Source organism: Elgaria multicarinata, chromosome 4 (genome assembly GCF_023053635.1).
Source record: "Elgaria multicarinata webbii isolate HBS135686 ecotype San Diego chromosome 4, rElgMul1.1.pri, whole genome shotgun sequence".
Taxonomy (NCBI): Eukaryota; Metazoa; Chordata; class Lepidosauria; order Squamata; family Anguidae; genus Elgaria; species Elgaria multicarinata.
Window position 1 is genome coordinate 15,290,279 of NC_086174.1, and position 22,675 is coordinate 15,312,953.

The 22,675-nt window shown below is 42.7% G+C and overlaps 1 protein-coding gene across 1 annotated transcript; it reads right to left on the reverse strand.

Annotated features, from left to right (window-relative positions):
- Window positions 1–595: 595 nt before the first annotated feature.
- Window positions 596–22,317, reverse strand: ERLEC1 (endoplasmic reticulum lectin 1). Its single transcript, XM_063123831.1, has 14 exons — window positions 22,093–22,317; window positions 19,154–19,258; window positions 18,093–18,173; window positions 16,492–16,569; window positions 16,255–16,318; window positions 14,955–14,995; window positions 14,377–14,600; window positions 10,960–11,101; window positions 9,009–9,170; window positions 7,563–7,622; window positions 6,050–6,174; window positions 3,969–4,046; window positions 3,302–3,377; window positions 596–891 (listed from the first exon to the last, which is right to left on the reverse strand). Exons 1-14 carry the CDS (start codon window positions 22,276–22,278, stop codon window positions 820–822), a joined length of 1,494 nt encoding a protein of 497 aa, XP_062979901.1. The 5' UTR covers window positions 22,279–22,317; the 3' UTR covers window positions 596–819.
- Window positions 22,318–22,675: the final 358 nt, after the last annotated feature.

Here is a 22,675-nt window from a genome sequence, read left to right on the forward strand (position 1 = left end):
AGCTCCTTTGCTCAGATGGTTTGCTGCACGTCTCTGGATAGCCACAGCAGCATCTTCCCTGCTTGAGCTGGGTACCTCCCCGTTTGGGGTAGATGGGCATCAATGCCCCATATTCCTGATATACACAGAAGGGCTGCAACAGGTGTCCCCAGAGCTGGCTCCATGGAGGCAGGAAATGTATTGAGTTCGTGTGCGTAACAGAACGGAAAAAATCTGTGCTGCTCATTCTCTTTCTTTGTAACTGTTTGTACATGCCCCCACTTGCTACTTTAGATGTGTGGTGGGGAGGGAAGAGCCTATGCTCTTCTGGCAAGCAAAACTTTATTACAGCATGTGAAATACCTGAGCCAAGCCAAAGAAACTTCTCTGCAGCAGCCAGGTACTTCAATAACCAAAGTCACTTAAATGGGTAGAAAGTGCTGTTTACTTGTATCACCAGAAGACGGCAGGTAGAAGATGGTCTCAGTTTCATTCCCATCCCCCTTCAAGGGAAGGGAGCAATCGTTTTCAGTAAAGATGACAGTTTCTCAATCCAAACAGACACTGCAACACCTTAGAAAAGAGAGACTTCCGCTCCACATTACAGGGCAAGTGAAAAGATCCAAGGTATGATTTTTAATTTTTAAAAGTTTATCAATAGCCTCTTATATACATATAATATTCACAAAGTGGTTCATGATAGCGTTTTGTTTTATATGGGTCTGCTGGTGAGGTCCTCCTGGCACAGCGCTTCTCTTCACCATTGGGTTCATGTGGAGAATTCCCAACTGTACTTTCCAGCTTCCAAGGCCCCAAACTTTTAATGAATCCCATGTGCTATTAACTGGGCACTGAAAGCAGTCCGTATTCATCTGCTGTATCCAAAATTTTACAGATAACTGGTGATTCCACCTGGAGGGAAAAATTGTAGACAAAAGTGTTAAGACCTTTTAACGGCAGCCACAATGGTGATAAGAGTTAATTGTGGGAGGTGGGAACCCAGACCCACCCTCTATGAACAGCTATTAAGAAGGATGGGTAGACAATCTGATTATCCAAAGAAGATGTATCTTTTGGAATGTTGGATAATGTTTAGCCATTTGCTTTATTAAAATATATTTACAGGAAATTTAAAGTACAGGAAACAATGTGTTAGATACAGATTTAGATATACCAACATACATCTATCAAAAATGGTCTGTTTTTAGTCATGACTAACTGAATTGCAATTGATTTCAATGTGTCTGCTCCTAAGTATCACTAAATCTCAGTCCAACCCATTGAAACTATGTGGTCTATTTAAGCATGCTGGGTGAAATCATGAAGTAGTTCTGCTGATCAAACTGCTTCCATCATTGGAATTGATTCTCCTCACCTGTATACCTGTCAGTATCAGGGGTTTCAGGGTATCAATCGGAATCAGATTCTGAACCAGAAGGAACAGGACTAGAAATTTACCAGCCAACACAGGAAGTAGGGAAAGAGATTCTCCCAGGCTCTTCAGGAGCCAGAGATGAACCTTCCCTGGATTTTATCAGAGGGAATGCTGAGCTTTCCTCAGCTTTCCTCAGAGGGGGAAGGGACTTCAGAGCTGACTGATCCCAGAGTCCGCCACAGGGTCAAGCAGGCGTAGCTGAAAGAAGGGGAAAAGCAATCAACTCGGCTAGCTTCTCACCAAAGACGCCTTCAGAAGAATCCTCCCTGAAGCAAAAGCGTCTCAGGGAAAACTGTGTTTTGGTGAAAGAACAATTGCCTAGTTTAGTTAGACAAGTTTTAGCTTAGAGGAAAACTCCTAGTATTTACACTCCCTTCAGGTGCGAAGAGATGTTTATTTGCTGAATAAAGTTTAGTGGATTACTTGGCAGACCTCTTTATTGTCTTGCATCACAGGAGGGCTTGGAATCATGACAACCCCCCTGCATGCCCTCAAAATCTACTCTGGAAGCGTAGGGGACCCACTGCAGCAGGTTCAAAGCTGCAGTCAGGGTAAGTCTTACCACCAACTCCGACAGTCTGGCCATGCACTAACTTTTTTAAAAAAAATCTCTTGAGGGAGGGAGGCACTCCTCCAGCTCCCAAGATCCTTGCAAAACTAGAAGCCTCCCTTTTGCATACATCCCACCTGTCATGACCAGCCATTTTGGTACTACTGAGAAACAGGCAGGCACATCCGAAGGAAGTCTTTTGCACAGTCATCTTGAGCATTTGTTTCACAATGCCAAGCCAGTGCAGAATTGTTCTCTTTTCTAAGAAGAGGTTTTTTTTTTTTACATAGTCAAAGGTATCGGGATTCTAGGTCTTCGAAGAAAAGAAATAACTTAACAGGTGGCTGGGTTGTACCTGTTAAGATATTTCTTTTCTTGGAAGACATGGAACCCCGATTCCTTTGGCTATCTAAAAATTCAAACTCTTCTCAGAAAAGAGAATAATTCGGCACTGCCTGGGTATCGTGAAACAAATTTGAAATTCCACTGATTTGAGTGGAAGTTCACATCTTTAAAATCAATGGGGACTGCTGGATTATTTTTTTATTATTTATTTATTTATTTATTTATTTATTTATTTATTTATTTATATAGCACCATCAATGTACACTGGGATTGTTCCCAATATTCCTAACATTCAAAGGGTTTTATTTTAATAAAAAATAACTTTTGCTTGAACAAAGAAGTTTACACCTCAAAGCCTAAGGCGACCTTTCAGCTCTGTCAAAGTGTGGCCTAAGTGGAGTATTTCTGAAGAAAGGATTACTCCTGCAAACGTAGTTCGCCTTAATTCTAACATCGGAATGAATTCAGCCATTAAAACCTGGCCAGATACAAATCTGAGCATGAAAGCTCCATCCAACCTCTAATATGCTCAATAATCATATAAAGTAAAATAAAATGAATCTAAAATAGGAGCCCCTTAGCTCGCCACTGCTGATTTTAAAATGCAAAATGATTTAGCAACTACGTCACTCGGGCATTTGAACACTTTGCTTGAAGAACGGCACCTAAAATGGTTTTAACCAGCTCTTAAATCAATCTTGAGGTATTAACTCTAAAAATAAAAGCTCATGGAGATCAGTCACAGCCAAGGTCCCGTCCCACATATTAATTGTTCTCCCTCGCTCCCTCCAGCATATCTTGTAGAAAGGTACACGGTGGTTATAAAAGGCTTGCCATCAAGGTCCTGGAGAAAGCTTTAGTGTAGATACAATGCCAGTCTAAAACCGATGGAAAACTGAGCTGGCATGCGTTCTGTAAGCAAAACACAACTTTCCTGAGAAACTTTATTCCCAGATGTCAGCATGATTTAAATGAAGTGCACGAGTACGTACCCCAAGAATGTACTGACACGAGTGAGGCTCCAGCATATATACAGTTACTGCGTGAGGAGAATCCGATTCTTTGCACCTTAAGACAGAAAAGGTTATTAGTGGGCATCCCAGGCTTGAGAGAAGGACGCTTATTGTTTAAACCAGGCTATTATCCAGTCCCAAGATTCTCTGCTGACATATCCTGTGAAGCTCCACGAATGATGTTGCAAGACTTGCTGCAATGTATATCCCCATTTCAAGCACCAACTGCTTGAGACAGAAAGCTGTCCGCTTGGAAAGCCACATGGCACAGAGGCACAAACTAAAACCCGTTTCTCCAGGAGAGGCAAGGCAGAGATAAGTATTTACATCACCATACAGAAGATACTATTCATCTGCACGACTATCGGCATGGGAGTTATAACAACTTCAGCAGCAGACACAACATGGCCTTGCAAAACTGAGAGTGGGGACTGCTATCTGGAGGAAATAATGGTTCAAGCCCTCGCAGAGGCACATGCAAGTCTTTAGGTGTACCTAAGAGACCTTTCTGTATTGTGCCCAACGTTTAAGAAAGATGTGGTCATGTAGTTGTGCTTAAAAGCAAAGTGGAATGTATTTTAAAAGCCCTTCACTGGGGTAGAACATGTCAGTCCAGAACGTCATATTTTTTAAGGATGCAACTCACTTCAATTTCACTGTCACCTGTCGAGGTTTGTCGGTTAAATCGCAAACATCTCCATTTCCATAGTAGTGAGACACCATTCTGCCAAGAAAGTTCCAAATTAGAGACTGATTGCAACTGTCACTTTTAAAACTCACAACTTAATCAACAAGAGCTGCAGCTCCTCAACTGTTACAAAGTACACAAGCAAACTCCTGCCTCGTGCTGAATTTTGCGTAGAGCCCTCTGAAAAAAAGAATATTTTTGAACACAGAAAGGCCTACCCAGGGTTCAGCACCTGGGGCTTCTGACGTTGTGTTACTCTAGTATTTTGTACAATGGAAATTAAGGCCACATTTGGATGCTGATGCTAGCACAGATTTAGTTTGTTCAAAAATTACTTCTTCAATCCAAAAAGCAACTTCATGAACACGCACACAAATTTTATTTATTTGTTTATTTATTTAGAATATTTATATACCGCTCCCCATTGAAAAAATTCGGAGTGGTGTACAAGGTAAAAATGAAAATAAAAACAGAATAAAACAGTTAAAACAAAATTTAAAAAGAAGCAAAACAACAACAACACAGAAATCCAAGGCTGCATGTTAAAGAAAGGCTTCTTGGAATAAAGATGTTTTCAGGAGGTGCCGAAAGGAGTACAAGGTTGGCGCCTGCCTGACCTCCAGAGGCAGGGAGTTCCACAGGAGGGGGGCCACCACGCTGAAGGCTCTTCCCCTGGTGGATTCCAATCGGAGGATGGATCTAGGTGGAACCACCAGGAGCAGGCCCTCGGATGACCTCAGTGACCGGGCAGGTTGGTAAGGGAGAAGGCGCTCTCTCAGGTATCCTGGTCCCAAGTTGTTTAGACAATGTGTAAATACATTGTCCATCTCTAAAACCAATAGGCGCCAGGTTCTTAGACCCATCAAATTTCCTAGTCATTATTATGTTATGACAACATCTGAAAGCATGAGGGCAGTATTTATTTCTAAGAGTCTTGGGATGAGTGAGCATACCTCTAACTGGTTGGTTGTTTTTATGCTTTTCATGGTTTTAATTTTTGTGAACCGCCCAGAGAGCTTCGGCTATTGGGCGGTATAAAAATGTAATAAATAAATAAATAATAAAATAAACAAACTATTCCCTCACCCCACCAATCCATCTGGGCACAAAGACTGACAGCTCACATGGGAATTAAGTGGGGCTAATGCTATTTCTGCAAGCTGCAGCAGGTTCTTAGAATAGGAGAAGGTAAAGAAGGAGCATGAGTTATGAACAACTTCTTTTGATACCATTTGTAAGGCTTGTGGATCTTGCCTTTGGGGAGATATATGAATCCCAGAGGATCTTCAAGGGCACACAGCCATTTCCACCATAGATGACTGGCACTTCTTTTCCTAGTTATGGTGTGAACACAGGCAACTTCCTACCAAGTAGGAAGTTAGCAAGGTGGCATATGGTTCTTCTGAGTAGTGGGAAGAAATTTCTGCGCACAGATCATAAATCCAGAGAACTGGAACGGAGATGCCAAGGTTTTACATGCATATTGTGGCAAGTTACCACTTGGTAACTGGCCTTCTATGAACTAATTTTTATGTGTACTCAAGCTAAGTTGGTTCAAATGGAAGGTATGTTCAAAATGGCCACTCGAAATGCATTTTTTAAAAAAACTTTAACTATTTTGGGGTGCAGCAGGTGGAGGTGGGAGGGGCCACATTTGCAAAAGCTGAGCTTAAGCAACGCTTAGCACAGGTTATCAAGTTTGGCTGATTGCCAGCAATGAATAAGTTAACATCCAGAAAGTGTTGCAAAACGGATGGCAGATGGGTTCCCTCCCCCCTCCCCTTTTCAGGCAAAGCACAGGTGGGGTTGATAAAACGCTTCTCAAGTTTAGTACTAAAGGCACAGTGAGCCAAAGTCTGCACTTTTAGAGGCATGGGGTGGAAATATTGTGCAGCATTTTGAGTTCCAGATTAAGGCTGCACATTTTAAGCATTGGTGGCTTTAAAACCAGCTCTGCTCTAAACTGATTTTAAGACGTGCTAAAACAAAGCAGCAAAGCCTTTCTCCAGGTTTTCATCTGGAAACCAACTTGGACGTACTTGACTGTTTGCAGGCCATCATCTTTGAGGTGATATGCTCTAGCCACATTTTTTTGTGCCCAATCAAGGTGCTCCTCTTTGTTCCATGTGCCCACAACTATAGTTGTTTTGCCATTTTCCTTATCCTAAAAATAAACAAATAAAACATTTCACCTTAATTTATTTGAAGACGTTTTATCTAGTGACCATTCATACCCATAATTTACTATATACATTTCTACACTGCCCTTCAATAAACATTCCCAGAGCAGTTTGAATATTAACCCTTATTTATGTTCGCAGGAAAGGGCCTCCATGTGGTAAGATCACCGACTGCGACAGCGATAACAATTTTGCAGTCATGGTAACACATGATCTTGCAATGTGGAGTACATTGACAAGACCATTGACATGAGTCTTGAAAAGGAAAAGTGATATTATGGTGGCTCTTCCAAGGCTAAATTGGTGGATATGTCTTCCGTATAGAAAGAAACATAACTTCACCCTCCCTTCCTGGGCTGCACAAGTCAGTAATATGTTATATTATATCTCCTGATCATGTCCCACTGAAATAAATGGAAGGTGCACAAGACCACATGTACTCTCTTTCATTTCAGGGGTTGTTGCGTACAAAAATTTCCCACTGGATCCTCCCCAGCATTCTTGATAGTAAGGGGCAGAATTAGAACAAATGCTTTGTTTTGCTGTGTAATTTCACTTTTGAACAGTACAGATTGGTACTACTGGGACATACCTGACCAGCGCAGGTATTGTGAAACATTTTCTGTACCTAAATTACTGAACATGGGAACAGCACTGCTATGCTGAGAGGATGGTCTGGAACCGTAGCTCAGTGGGAGAGCACAGGAGTTGCATGCAGAGGATCCCAGGCTCAAAGCCCAACATCTCTAGGTAAGGCTGGGAAAGACTCCTGCCTGAACCCTGGAGGGCTGCTGTCAGTCAGTGTACATCAGGGTTGTACAACTTGCGGCCCTCAGCCTAATTTCATACATGTGGGAAGAAGCCAGATGAAGAAGAGGAGGGTGGGACGGAAAATTCTGGGGGGAAAGCTGAAACAGAGTGATGGAAAAAGTGGGGAGAAAATCCCATGCAAGTTCAGATTTTTAGCAGGGAAAGGGAAAAAGCCAGGATAGATGGAGCAACGGGGGGTGGGGTGAGAAAATCCCTCCGCTGGGCGTTGAAGAGGGATAGAGAAAGAGGATTGGAGAAACAAAGAGAAAAGGGGTGTCTCTACCTATTTTTAGCTCTGGCCCCAGCCATCGGATTACCCCCAAGGTAATGCAGCCTTCAACACAAAGAAGGTTCCGTATTGAGCTACATGAACCAATAGTCTGACCTGATATAAGGCAGCTTCCTATGTTCCTATGCCTATTTAATCAGGCCTTCCCCATCCAATGGTCATCCTGGCTGGGTCTGATGGGAGCTGACATCCAAAACATCTTGAGGCAAGCATGCAGACCCAGCAAGTGTGGCCATCTAGTGGCAGAACCTTCCAACTGCTGCTCCTCCATACCTTGTGATATTGGTGCACATACTTGCCATAGCAGAATTCATACCTCCACCAGCCAACACCCTAGGAGAGAGGAAGGGGAATAACATTTGAGTAAACTACTGTAGCATCCAATGCATCCAGCAGATTTAATAAAACAAAAACAAAAATGGAGTTACATACAAAATGCACAACGTGTCTGGGACAAATAGTAAAATTTTGTGCCTTTGCTAAGGGATTTCTATCTCCTAGCTTCCACAAGAGGTGGTAAACCTGTGTCTGGGCTGTACTACTTCAGAGTGCAGGTGGGAAATGACATGATGTAATACTCCTCCATACATATGAAAGAAAACACAGAAAGCTAACGTGTGAAACTAGCCTAGCCTTCCGCCTAGCATGCTAGATTTCTATGCTGAGAGAATGGTTGTGTATGCCATCACGTGAGTCCCCACCTGCAGTCTGAAATGGCTTCGCCCACACATAAGACTGGCCACAACAGCAAGAACTCGATCGATACTGAAGCATCTGCTGGAGGCCCCTAAAGAGACGTTGTCTGCCAAGGTGGTTCCAAGTCTGTCGGGAGAGTCATCTTTGCCTCACTGGTTGTTCTCTCTGGCTTCTCCCATCGTGAGAGCGCCATCGTCTGCCTGAGGCCCCTGAAGGGCTGGTGCCGGCCTAGGTGGATCTAGCACTGCTGGGTTTGACATTTGCGGATGGCCCAAGGCTTCTGGGAGAGCTGTGTGTGTCTATATCTGCCAGGCTGATGTGTCCAAAGAGATGCCCCAGAACAGTGGGTGTAGCAGCCAGACCATCTGTGGAACAACATGTGCATTTTCTGTTTGATCTGCCTTTCCCTGTGAGTTTGCCACACTGTCCTTCCTCTTTGGATTCTTAGTCTTTATCTACGCAAGCACTCATGATATTTCCTTTTCAAGTGACCCCCCCCCCCAAAAAAAAAATGCCACGCAAGAGCTCAAAAGCATATTGAAGAATATTCATTAGAGCAGTTCAAAGAGAATCCCTTCAGGTATATACATCGTCCACCCCTCTCATTTCCCCAGACTGCTATTTGGACTCAGGAGTTTGAAGAGCAATTTGAGAATTAGGTAAGTAGGTGTGAATGTATACTTTCTGAACTTTCAGGGGGAAATGAAGCGCACAGTCAAACGGTTGCACACATTTACTGGATCCTGTCCTCATTTATTGGGTGTGTGTGAAGGGGAGCAGAGAGGGGTACTTGAAAGGAAACAGTAGGAGGAGAAATGCATGCTAGCAGAACATGCTATTGGGGGCTTTTGGGAACTGCAACTGGAATTATTTTCTGAAGCTACAATTCTTCTAGGAATTGTACTACAAATCCCATAAAATCTGTTTTAGGACACAGGAGACATTTGAGATCCAACTGGATTTTAAGCACAACCAACACATGGCACAGCTATAAAATAAACATGCATCAAATGTATTTCTCACCCCATGAAAGCAATAAGACCCACTGAGGAACTCTTTTATGAGCTGATCGTCTGTCAATTTGGAGATGTGTGTCGTTCCAACAGTTAACAGCTGGGGGGTTCCAACAGCAACTGGCTTGTGGAAGGAGGAAAATTTTTCTTCTTTTGCGGAATTAATTTCTTCCTGAAATTAAAATATGCTCAACTTTACATCCACCTGAAGTTTACTTGCTATATATAGTACATTAAGACAAATTCCAGAGGGTTCTACTTAAGACGACACAAAAATTAATCACGGCAATGTTAAAGAGTAAGAGGCGTGTTGTGGTTCTTGTGGGCTACAGCCCACTGCGTCAGATGCTGAAGTATGGTCCTCAGATGGCAGATTATAATACACAGACAGGGACAGGGAAAGACACTAAACAGTGTTGCAACAAGGCCATGAAATGCAGAACGTGCAGTATTCCCATACAAAGCCCAGAAAGCTTCGGCTATTGGGCGGTATAAAAATGTAATAAATAAATAAATGTATACAAGAGAAGAACAGTGACTACGCACAACAGCAGTAGTTGGCAATCATCCTAGCTTTCATGTACTAATTTCACACCTGTAGCAGGACAAAAGACCTTGGTCCTGATAAACGAAGTGGTTTTTTTGGTAAATTTTTTGAATTGGAAACTTTTTCAGAAAACCTTTTCAGACCTTTCCTATGCAAATTGAGATAATCGACATTTGAAAGTTTTCAGTTTGCATCAGAAAATATTTTTACGCTCTAGAGAGTGATCAAATTTAGCATGTTTAATTTACTTCTTTCAGTAGACAGAGCTAATAATTACCCCAAATTATGTAGTTGTTTTTTTACTATAATACTTGGTACAACTTTTAAAAAAAGCAACCCCCAAATTACTTAATACTGTTGACATGCTAATAAAGAACTATATACTGGCAACATTTCATCTGTTTCAACAGAATTCAACTCTGCTCAACTAAGTTTTGCTATCGCTACTTATCAGTACCATTTTACATTGAGACATATTCAATTATGTCTTATATAGACTTATGAAAAACATCTTTGAAACTGCCAGGCTTGTCTTATATTGTATTTGAAAGTGGTATCTATTCATTACCAATGATCTTAAGAAATACAACACTTTCCACCCTACATCTCTCCTGCTGCTGCTGCTATTATTATTATTATTATTATTATTATTATTATTATTATTTATTCATTTCTATACCACCCAATACCTGAAGATGTCTGGGCGGTTTAAAGCAATTCATAAAGTAATAAAATACAATATAAAAATACAGCATAAAATTTACATAAAGATAACAGTGTTGGTGCCAGGTGGGCCTGACTGGGCAGCTCGTTGCATAGTTGGGGTGGCACCACTGAAAAGGCCCTCTCCTGTCACGACCCTCTGAGCCTCCCTCAGAGGAAGCACTCGGGAGGCCCCCCCAAATGTTGATCGTAGTGGCCGAGTCTGTTCAGGTTGGGAGAGTATCAAAGTCCAACTTGGCAACCGGTTTGGGGAACAGGGCCACTATTCACCCGCCACCTAAGTCCCTGGACAAAGAATCTTTTTCCAGTAGATGTGAAGTTTCACTGTCAAGAGTGGGGAATTTCCTAAAGTGAAAGCAAATCTAATATTCAGCATCCTACAGGCAAAGAGACCACAAAACCGGGACAGAGCACATGCTTTGCATGCAAGGAGTGCCAGACTCAATCCCTGACATCTCCAGATGGGGATGTGAAAGACTTGAGACCTCGGACCCGCTCACACTCGTGAGTAGGCAATACTGAGCTAGATGGGTCTGATTCAGTGTAAGGCAGCTTTCCATGGACCTATAGGCCTTCTATGGGTGACTCCTAAATATAGGTTGATAAATGAAGCCAGCAACAGTAGTAATAGTTTAGGGTTCACAATTTATATTCTATGTGTTTCAGCAATGCTGCATTTCCAGGTTCCTACCTCCTTGGCTCTTCTAAAAGGCATCTTCATCTTTTCTTGCTGTTGCTCCAGCTGTTGCTCCAGCTGTTCCAAGTTATGGGGCTTAAGTGGGGATCCTGGCAGTGACTGGCAAAATATGTCGTTCACAGGGGAAGCTCTGAACCTGTCCAAACAACAACTTTTATACAGTGCTTTAACTACATAATGTACACAATGGCTCAACTCAAACGTAATGCCCAACCCAGCTAAAGCTGAGAGACAGTGTTTTGCCTAATGCCACATAGTGAATTGAGGGCTGAGGTGAAATCTCTGCACGTGCATAGGATTCCCACTGTTATCTATGAAAAGCAGATGTCCGTCACTTCTTGGAGTATTTTCCCCCCTTTCTACAGCTGAGTATAGGAAAGCTCTAGTATCGTGCCTTAGGGATGTGCTCCGCTTCTAATCGGACCGTAGAAGCAGGAGCGGAGCGGGGGCTTCGCCTGCCCTTAAGGCGGAGGCGAAGAGGATTGGGGGGCCGGCGGAGCGTGGCGAAGAGGATCGAGGTGAAGGCGGATCCTTCGCCTCGATCCGGAGCTCCGCCGGAAAGGTAAGTGGGGTTTACCGGGCCCTGCCGCTGTCGCCCATGCGGCGACGGTGGCAGGGCCCGGTAATCCCCCCCCGCCCTCCTCTCCCTTACCTGCCTCCGTCCGCGTCTTCAATTGAGCCCGCGGTTCCACCAGGAAGTCTGGGCCGGCGACGGACCACGGACGGAGGCAGGTAAGGTCCCCCTCTCCCTTGGTCCCTTACCGGGCTCTGCCGCCGTCGCCGCATGGGCGGCGATGGCGGCAGGGCCCGGTAACCCCCCCTATGGGGGGGGGGAACGGAGCTCCGATCCGGATCCGGAGCGCGGAGCGGAGTGGGCACAGGCGGAGTGGGGGCGGGGCGGAGCGGCCCGATCTGAAATTGGCGGATCTGAAAGTGAAGCGGAGTGGGGGGTCCGTGCACACCCCTATCGTGCATGAATCCAAATCATAACCAAAGGATGCAATTCTAGCGTTACTCAATTAAACTGACCCCAAGCTCATCACAGGCAGGAAACCTATGTACACCAGCTGAGTGGGAGGGTGCTGTTGTACTGTGTCCTGCTTGTGGGCCCCTGGTCGCCAGCTAGTTCGTCACTATGTGAACAGAGCGCTGGACTAAATGGACCCTTGGTCTGATCCAGCTCTTCTTATGTTCTTAATGTAAAGCAAGAAAAAATGCATTTGTCCATTTCTATCATGACAGTGGACGTACGTTCACTGAACTCTCTCTAGTTTTGCCCAATTAAACTCAGCCAAAGCTCCACAGGTGCTGTGATGTTCACATGGAACTACTGGTCATTAGAAACTTCAGTGCTGAGCAAATGGAGATGAATGCAGACATAATTTCATCACAAGGAGGAAGTAAATTCAACCAGTTCCTCTTCGTCCAGTTCCTTTAGAAGGGCAAAAAGTTAACGAGCGGGGACCATTCTTCTTGCTGCATAAGCAAAGAAGTATGCCGTTAAAGAAGGGGCACACCTCTTTAAAAATGTGTGAAAGAGCAAACCTCAACATTGTGTCCATAAAAACATGGGGCAAATATCTCAGTAGGATTAATAACAGGTGCTTGATTTAATTTCCAATTTAAGACTAATCTATTTCCCAGCCATAATGGTTAACACTGCATGTGTACGTTTGTGAGCACGTGTGTGTGTGTGTGAGAGAGAGAGAGAGAGAGAGAGAGATGGCAATACTTTGCCAAAAGAAAGGCAGGAAAGAGAATCTGAACTATTTTTTTTAACTTTGTTCTACGGCCATTTATGTGAGTTTAAATATTGTGGGTAACCGTAATCTATTAGTATTTTTATATAGCTCCAGGGTATTGTTTTGGGTCAAAGTAATGTCAGAAAGGCAATACTAAGAAAGGAACATTAAGCTTCTGAAGGCCGACGGCAGGCAACTTCTTTGGGCCATGGGCACGTTTGGCAATCTGAGAAACTGTCCTAGACACCACCACAAAAAGCCTGCCATGGGAGATGTGGCAATGGAGAAGTTACCTGCCCAAAGGACTGAGCACAAGGCAGAGGTGGGGTCTGAACCTCAATACACTAAACACTTTTGAACCCAGTTTTCAACACCAACAGAAAGCAATTTCACAGCAACCTAGCTGCCAGTAATAAAATGTGTAAATTAAGAAAAAGTGGGAGGGGTAGGGCACCTTGGCAGGCCCAAGGAAAACTGTCCAAGGGAACACTGGTACCCATGAGCACCAGGCTATCTACCTTGGTTTACCCCAAACATGGGGCTGCCAGACAACAGCAGCCCCTGAAATTCTCTTCCTCTGTCCTGTAACATGGGGGAACACTTCCCTTGCTGTCATGATGTTACCACACTGTTGTTGTGTGTGTTTTTTGTATCCGTGCCAACGATGTGGAGTGGAGGCAGGGAGTCCCACTTGGTAAATACGTCACTGTGATGTTTTGCTGTTTAATGCCTATTTTGTAATTAAGTATTTGTTTTGTTTTAATTAAGTATTTGTATTGTTTTAATAACGTTTGCGGTTTAAAGATGTATTTGCTGTGTGTACTGCTGGAACAAAGTTGTTATGTAGTTAATTCTAGTGGGAGGGGGAGTGAGTGACCAGGATGTGAGAGTGAATGCTGATTGGCTGGCGGTTCAAAGGTTAGGATTGAACAGGGAAGCAGTTAGTGAGAAGTGTGTGAAGAGTGAGAGGAGAAGGGCTTTGGGTCTGTCAGAGAGAGGGTCTAGATTTAGTGTAGGAACAATGTGTTTTATTATTTTGGGGAACGGAGTGAAGGGAGGAGAGAAAGTGTAGTCTAGAAGGTAGAGTAGGCAGGGTTGGATATGGAACTGTACTGAAACAAATAAGCTTGAATCTGATGAAACCATTACGCTCTTTAACCAGATAATCTTACCTGTTGTTAATAAACATTATTGTTGTTTCACACTGGAGTGTTTTGTGAGGTACCTGAGGCTAGGTAAGGCACAGGATTCAATGGTGGCAGCAGAAGGGAAGGTGTGAGTATGGGGGCTGTGAGGCCAGACAAGGGTGGCGAGTCACAGAGACATTGAATAGCATTCTGATGCCTGTTCCATTGTTGTGATCCTTTGAAGAACAAAGGAGGACCAGAGGGGACGTCATCACAGTCACAACAAGGGTTGTGATCCTACGTATTATAGGGGAAGGGTAGAGAATCTGACCCAGGGATGCCACTTATGGCAGCAGACTCACGGTAGGCATAATGTGCATTTTAGCTATGATCCTTCCCAGGAGCTTAAGCAACAGTTTGGAAGTTCTGAGATGAAATCTGGTGAGAGGGTACCTTTAAGAAGAACTGTGCAGACAGTTACTAACCAGAAGGCGTTGCTTGGATTGTGGCCAAATACGTTAGCTGAAGGGTGAATTCCTTACCTGTATTTAGGATGACTGCATAATAGAGGAGTCAAGATGACCACTTCATATTCACAGGTGGTGACTTCAGCCACTGAAAGGATCTCGTGTTTCGCTTCAGGATGGCAGACGTACATTACTGAACTTGATCTGGGCAGGTTTTGCCTCAAGCTACAAGGTGTACCATTTCCCATCCCTATGGGATAATATGGGGTCATCTGCCCTTCTATATTTTTGGAAGGAATCTAGATTGATAAAAAAGCAAAGGGGAGAAAAAAGTAAAAGAAGCATTAGCTTGCAAAGTATCACACATATGCTTTTGGTTGAGCACCAGCTTTGCTTAAATGATCCAGCTTTTTTCATATGATGATTTCTCTTTCAAAGGATTTTCTCTTCTGCAGATGCCGTGGAAAGCATTTTATGGAAAAACCAATTGATTTGAGTAATACTATATCTGTCATCAGAAAAAAAAGTCCATTTCATTTTTAAAAATCAAGTCATTATTAGCTTGTATCTAGCTCCGTAAGAAAGGTAAGCACGCATAGACACCGTAAGACAGCTTCAGCAGTCTAGACACAGATATATCTTTTCCCACTTACCTCTTTTGCCCAGTCTTTTTCAGTTTCCTTCTCGCCTTGTTCTGAAAAATATTGCAAGAAGCAGAAATTTTATGTTTTACTCACCAATATCTCTATATTGGTTTCTATATTGCAGAGAAATAAATATTCAGAGAAAAATCTCTCTCAACACATCCCTCACCTTTGATATGGTGTAATTTAAAATCAGTACGCAATGAGGGATTTGACAGAGCCAATGATAAATTGCAGGTTAACTGAACAAAAAAGGGTTCCCAGCCCTATGTATATGGAAGGGTGGCACTTTCAGAAAAGGCATGGCAGATCAAGAGAGTGTAGGGTTCACCCTCTACAGGGTCATTTCCCTCCTGTTGGGTTTATTGGTAATCCCTGCACTCAGCTAGAGGGGAAAATGGACCAAGGGCTCCATGTGTCCTAATGTAGCAGCGTTTGAAATGCTAAGTACTGTACAAATACACGGAAGAGGATCACATACCCTATTGTGGGACAAGCAAAACTGCACCCGTATTGCCTGCTGAGTGCCTACCTTGCCTCTGAGCATGCCTCACATAAATGGCTTGGGCATGAAGCTTGAAGGAAGTCCATGGTCTAATTCAGGGATTTATACGTCCAACCTATGTAATCTATGTAATTTATGTGATACCATTGTCCGGATGGGGCCTGTATGTATGGGCATTAATCAAACTTCTATTTAAAGAGATACTTTGCTATTAGGCATTTAATTTTTTTATAATATATATATTTTTTAAAAAAAAATGCCTAATGGGTGAATGTGAAGAAGACACCTGGGGCTGAGGCATGATGGTGCCCAGCGGGCATATGCATCAAACCCACGGCTCCAATGGTGTGTGTAGGTACTAGAAGCCTGCAGTGCTTGCATGCAGAGGGCCTCTACTACAGCCCACCACCCTCCCCCAGCTTGCTAGCTGAGCATAGGACAATGGCTCATAAAATTACCGATAATCCCATTTCATTAGTGCTTTTTGTTTCTGAACAATGCAACTGTCCCTCAAGTTACCTGTAATTACTTTACTAACTTTCTGTAATTGGAGAATGAAACAATAAAGTTTCATTCTCCAATATATGATGGAATGAGGAGGCGCAAAAAGTTCTAAATTTTCTTCCACTAGAAAGCATAAAAAGAATGGTTTAAATAAGAATCAGAGCTGGAATGTTTAACCTATATCTACATTCCCATGGGTTATACACATTGTTGTTATTCCTTTTCTTAATAAGTTTGATGTAATGGCTGTTCCTATCTCTTCTTTCTGATCATCGGGACTTAGAAGACAAAGTGACAAACCTGGATCTAGTAGCGGGCTCTTTCGTAGCATATTTCCAAGATAGTATTCTTGAATATTTATTTTCTATAAACAACAAGAAAGATATCTTCACTTTTTTCATGACTACCATTTCTCCTCCAGCGCGTCAATCTTTGTTATGCCAATAGGCCAGAAGAGGCCAAACAAAGTTCAATACAAAACTTTCAGTTTTAAACTTGATTTGTATCCTGGTGGGTGAAAGCTTTAATAATACACACCTGCCCAGTTTCCTTCTCTTCGTGATACTGACGAATGTGTTTGCCATGACAGACTTCGTAAGTCCAATATGATTCAATCTAAAAACATATTGTATGTAAACAATTTATCGTACTGACATAATCTGTTTGGTCAAGATCTGGTTTCTGACAGTAAAGCAGCAGCCAAAGTTAAACTACAGAGTTTATTAATTACATTATTATAGCTTAGACAATAAAAGTATTAAGGTTGTCACAAATATTTGGGATCCCTCTCTCTCTCTCTACATAAACTATGTGATGTCACCATACCCTTATTTTAATATAGTGAAGGAAGCCATTTTAAATTGAAATACGTTACTATCAAAGCCAACCACTACAGAATCGCCTTTAGTACTATGTTCTTAACATCCCCACTACTACAGCGTTCCTCTATGCTGCATCTATGTAGCTTTGTGCCCTGATACCTGCAGCATCTGTAGCAATGGCCTCTTTCCCTCAGAAGGGATGCTATAAATCCAAAGGACTGCATGGATTCTGAAAACTCTTGGCTTTTAGTGGTGCACAAAGCTGGTCTAATAAGGAACAACTCAGGATTATGGATATACAACAAGCTAAATATTTAGATTTAAAGTTTGCCCTCTGTCAAGGGCTCAAGGCATGTTAAAAAGTTTTGCAATTCTTTTGCAATTAACAAAAAGAAAGATGCGGCTGCAACATGCGATCTGAATCTCTACTTGAGAGGCAAAATTCTTGGGACATTTATGGGTTTCCCACAAAAGACATCTTCAGGTCCTTGAGCTAGGGTGTGGCACACTGTGGTTGCTTACAACACCCACAAGCGGCCCGTGTCCTGGACTACATGATCTGGTTCACATGTCACAGAGATGGGTGAAACGATGAGCATGCTATCTCCTGCTTTCAATTAACAACACAGGAATGCCCATGAGAACCAAGAAACACTGGGTTGTCTATGGGTTAAACAATCCAGTGTTAACACACTTGTCCTTGGTTTGTTGTTGGGTAAACTCTGGGTTGTTTAACTCATAAACAAACTAGAATTTCTGGGTCCAGATCTGCACCAAGCAGGATATAACACTTTGAAAGCAGTTTGAAAATAGTATATGGAATGTGTCATAGGCCCCAACAGTTGTTAGTGCACTTCAATACCATTATAAAACAGCAGTGTAGATCCTGCCTAGGTTCATACATCACAAAACAACCCGGGGTTGTTAACTGAAACAAGCGCATGGGAGACAGTGCACTCATCACTTCATTCATTCCTGGCAATTCTCTTTCAACTACAAAACATCAAGACAAACATTCTGCATGGACTGCTTTTCTTCTTGTATCTATTCAGATAAATAATAAGTTTGAATGGGAAGTTGCTCAAAAACAATGGTTACATTTTAAGGTCATAATCCTATCCATGGTTAGGTGTGAATTATGTCCATTAAATTACAGAAAAAACTGTGGGCAAGACTGAAACATAAATGCAAGGAAAGTTCACTAGAAATAAATACACACTTCTAGACAGGCTAGTCATTTTACATCATTTTTTGTCTTGATTACTAATGTATGTATTAGGATCTGGACCTTTTTGTCCTAAACCAAAGTGGACATACTCTGTAAGAACAGCTGCTTTGTTTAAACAGGGGTTCCAACAATTCTCCAGGGCTGGGTCCTTTGTAATCTTTTTCTTCCTCCTAAAATGAGAAGAACTAGATATCAATATTGCTGTTGAGGAATACAGAGCACTTAACTACTTGCATTTATTCAATTTAATAGTTTTTTGAAAACTCACACAGGAAATCTCAATACTGAAACTAGAACTGAAATACACTCAATAGATTACTAAATTAGTTTTTAAATTTGTTAGACAAGAAGTTCAAATTTCTTAAGCTACACCTGCTGAAAGCCCCACTGGCTTTCTTAAAATAATGGAAAATGAACATATTGGCCAGGATTTAAAGAACAAGGAAACTAGTTTTATGAGTCCAAGAGGAATTTATGCAGTTTCTCCTCTTGCAGTAGCAGCTTCTGCACATGACAAACTGGTTTTGAAATAGGGGATTTACTACTGTAGAAAATTTTACTGGGGTAGCACGAATCCCTTGCACAAATCTAAGAGGATTTTTTGGAATCAGCTTTTGTCTGCATGCAGATATGTCATTCTCTCCCCCCTTTTCTGCAATGTCTCCACACACACACACACACACACACACACGTATATATTACTGTGAGTGCATGTTTGTTTGTACACAACGTAGAATTTATTAGTGTATTTGTTTTGTGTCAGCAATTCCTGAACAAGCATTGTTTTGCCTTTCAGTGTAAATAGCATGTATGGATATTTTTAATAAAAGCATTTTAATAATATATTAACCATTTTTAGATTTTTTGAAAGATGACTGAAAAACTACTCAGACCCCTTTATAAACATGAAGATTCACCTTGTTCAGTACAAACTTTTAAGTTAAGCTATCTTTTGTATTTAGATTGCATCTTTAAGCAAGGTCTAGCCATAAGCTGCTTTTATCACGCCCCGTACTGTTTTGATTTTGTCTTTAACGTTTTATTTGTGCATGGTAAACACAGAAAGGTGATTGATAAGCTCTATACATAAATTGTTGCTGCAGAACTGTTGCTCCAGAACAAAATAAATAAAATAAAATATACAACTTGCCTCATCTCCACTGGCTAACATTGGAAGAATGCACTTGTATTTTTCTTTATCTGCTGTTGTCACAATAATGTAATGATCTTCTTTATATAAAACCCCAGCAGTAGGCTTAAAAAGAAAAAAAATATATATAACAGAAATGACTTAGATGTAAACAAATATTATTGAAAAGTAAACAATAGTGTTAAGATTGGGTAATGTGGGCCTGCTGACTCATGACTGCAAATAATATTTTTGCAGTATTAAGCCCATTCCTAAAGCTGGTGCATACATCACTGCTGCAATGTATTGAGCAATATAATGTTCAAGAATGGAACTCACAGAAAGTTGCCTCTTCTCTCTATGATAAGAAAAGCCACGATAGTTTTTAAAATAACCAAAAAGAAGCGATCTTTTGCAAGCCTCATCCTCCGATGTTGCAGTTCACAATAGCAATTGTCTTGTAAAAGTTGTTTTAGGTGGCATGCTTGCTTGAGTAACAACCACCCTTCTCCCTCACCTCATCTTGGGACTCTGAACATGCAGACACTGTAAATGAACTATCAAGTCAGTTCCCCCTGCTTAATTATCCTGATGAACCTACTTTTTATAATATCTTGCCTGATGAAGAGGACTTGAAAGTTTTCACATTTTTGGGGGGTGATTTTTGTATCATAATAAAAGTATACTAACATGGATTTTTTCTTGCTGTCAACATGGCTACTTCGGATTACTGTTCCTGGGTTAGTACAGCCTTGCAATTTAACTACCCACTCAAGCAGCTTGTCAGAATTAATGTGCTATTTGCCCGATGACACACAGCTGCATGAACTAGGTTCTGACTGGGTTTGGGCGTTCGCAGCGGGAGAAACAACCATCATGGCTGCTCCCTTCGCTGCTGTGCTTGTGACCATTTTCATTATTCCCTGCATTGCAGCACAGGTTGGCATGTTGTCCGAACCTGCTGCTTCCCCCACTGTGATCGTCCAAACGCAGCCCAATTATGTTTTTGCGGTCTTTTAAAATCTAAGTATATAAAAGGCTATTTAACAACACGCACAAAAAAACTTTTAGCTATTAAAAAAACTAAATAAAGAGCGTAAAGTGAATAACTATGATCCTACAATCATAGTCAGATATACAAAAGTCCTACCAAAATCAACAGGAGACCTTACTTGCAATTAATTTAAACCTTGTCAAAATCAAAAGGATAAAGGCAAATATCCTCTGGATCAGGGACTTAACTGTAAGCCTCTGGGCAGTGACTGTCTTTTTTGCTGATTGTTTTTAAGCCGCTCTGGGAGCCTTTTTTGTTTTGGGAGTGGAATAAAAATACTTTAAATAAATCCAGTTTTTAACATACTCCGTTTTATACAATGCATGGATTAATTTTTCCTCCACGCTCATACTACAGACCATTCTTGATAAAGATAATTTTAACCCCCTCCCCTGACATTCCTTTGCAAAAGGGCTGCTTGTTGCTCAAGAACAATTGTTACTGTGGGATTAAGAAAGGCAGTTATTGGCCAGGTGTGAGCAGACTTAAATCTTTGGTTATCAACATTTCTTTCTTTGTAAGTTTCTCATGGTTCACTGATGTGCTTAAGCAAGACTTCTTACCACATAACTGATTTGTGTAAAGCTATCCTAAGTTTAAATACTAGCTGAGCAATCTCAAAAAGAACCATAACAACCTGTTGACAGAGATTAGCCATGAACATCACCAGTAGACCTTCTGCAAGCCAATGTTCCTAGCCCAGATACTTAAACAGAATCTCCATGTTTTGAGGTAGCATACCCCTGTATGCTAGTTACTGAGTAACAAGCACCGTCTACCTCAACTTTCCTCAACCTGGTGCCCTCCAGATGTTTTGGACTACAACTCCCAGCATTCCTGACCATTGGTCATGTTGTCCAGAGCTAATAGGGAGCTAAAGTAAAAAATACCCAGAGAGCACCACGCTGGGGAAAGCTGAACTACCTGGTCTAAGTGATGGCAGCCCCTTGTCATAAGAGCAACCCTGTTATTCACTTTCCTATTCCTAATATTGACCAACCAGATGCTTCTGGGACAGTCACAAGACGAGCATGAAGACAGCTGTCTTCCCCTTCTGTTTGCTTTTCCAGTGTGACACACTCAGGGCTACTACCTCCCTTAAAAAACCCCATAGGTAGCCATGTTGGACCATTAGGAAAAGAAACCCCAAAGCCCCCAAACCGATTTTTTAATAGCCTCTAAGCCCCTCAACTCAGCTCCTCTCTTCCATCCCACTTCCCTCACTAGCTCCCTCAAACTTCTAGTCACTCAACACGTATGCCTCCTTCAACCTACAATACATTTTATTAGCACCAATGGAAACTTCACAAATTAGTGAGTGAACTTTTGAGTTCTCTGAGACTCTTCTTTAACCTGACCAGAACACAAATGCCTGCTCATGAATTCGTGGCATCCCCTAAGAACGTAAGAAGAGCCATGCCGGATCAGACCAAGGTCTCATCTAGTCCCCCACTCTGTTCCCACAGTGGCCAACCAGCTGTTGACAGGGGGACCCACCAGCAGGACATGGCGCAACAGCACTTTCCAGCCCATGTTCCCCAGCAACTGGTGTGTATACTGGAGGTATCACACAGCCCTCGGGGTTCATAGCCATTGATAGCCTTCTGCTCCAGGAATGTATCCAACCCCCTTTTAGAGCCATCCAAATTGGTGGCCATCACCACATCCTGTGGCGGTGAGTTCCATAGTTTAACTATGTGCCATGTGAAGAAGTCCTTCCTTTTATCTGTCCTGTATATATTGCCATTCTGGAGCATTGGCGGTCCTCGGTATTATGAGAGAGGGATCCCCGATACATTTGACTAAGCCCCCAACCCACTTTTTTTTTAACGGCCTCTAAACCCTTCAGCCGGGCTCCTTCCTCCCCGCCGCTCAACGTCTCCGCTTGCTCCAACCAGCCACTCACCAGGCTGAATTCGCTGCCCGGCCAGTTCACTCGGAAAGGGACGTCGTCGCTGAACTGAGGCAGCGACCTGCCGCCTCCTCCGGCCGCCGTCTTCGCTTCCAGGAGGCCCCATAGCAGCAGCAGGCGCCACAACGGAGCGGCCCCTGAGGCGACTCCTCGCTGCTGCTGTTGCTTTCGCCGCTTCATCCTGTGTGGGAGCCCGGCCGGGCGGCAGGCGCCCCCGCAACCGCCAATCACCTCACGCCCAAAGTAGCCGGCCACGTCTACTTCCGGAGGGGCAGCCTACGTCACTTCCTTACCGTGACGGCCAGGCATAGAGTTAAGGAGAAGGTATTGCCTAGGCCCTTTGTTCCGGTGTGCGTTTCATGGGAGCATCGGAAGGAACGGATTGAACCACTCTACCGCCAAATCTCTATGGTGCCCTGTCCCCATCCTTTGCCTTGGCAGCCCCATAAATATAGTAGCGTTAGAGTAACCCATCGTCAGACGCCGTATAGACATTTCAAGTATACTGTTCACCATAGACGTGCTCCGTCCTAGAGCGACGCCGCTCTGCTCCCATATAAGCATTGGCCCATAGCGT

Bases quoted from the DNA above. Each gene is read 5' to 3' on its own strand.
- ERLEC1 (XM_063123831.1), bottom strand. From the start codon at position 22,278: ATGAAGCGGCGAAAGCAACAGCAGCAGCGAGGAGTCGCCTCAGGGGCC. The intron at 7,623-9,008 runs GTGAGAAATACA...CCTCTCTCCTAG, and splicing joins GGTCTTATTGCTTTCATGGG to GGTGTTGGCTGGTGGAGGTA. The intron at 3,378-3,968 runs GTGAGTTGCATC...TTCTGTCTTAAG, and splicing joins CAGGTGACAGTGAAATTGAA to GTGCAAAGAATCGGATTCTC.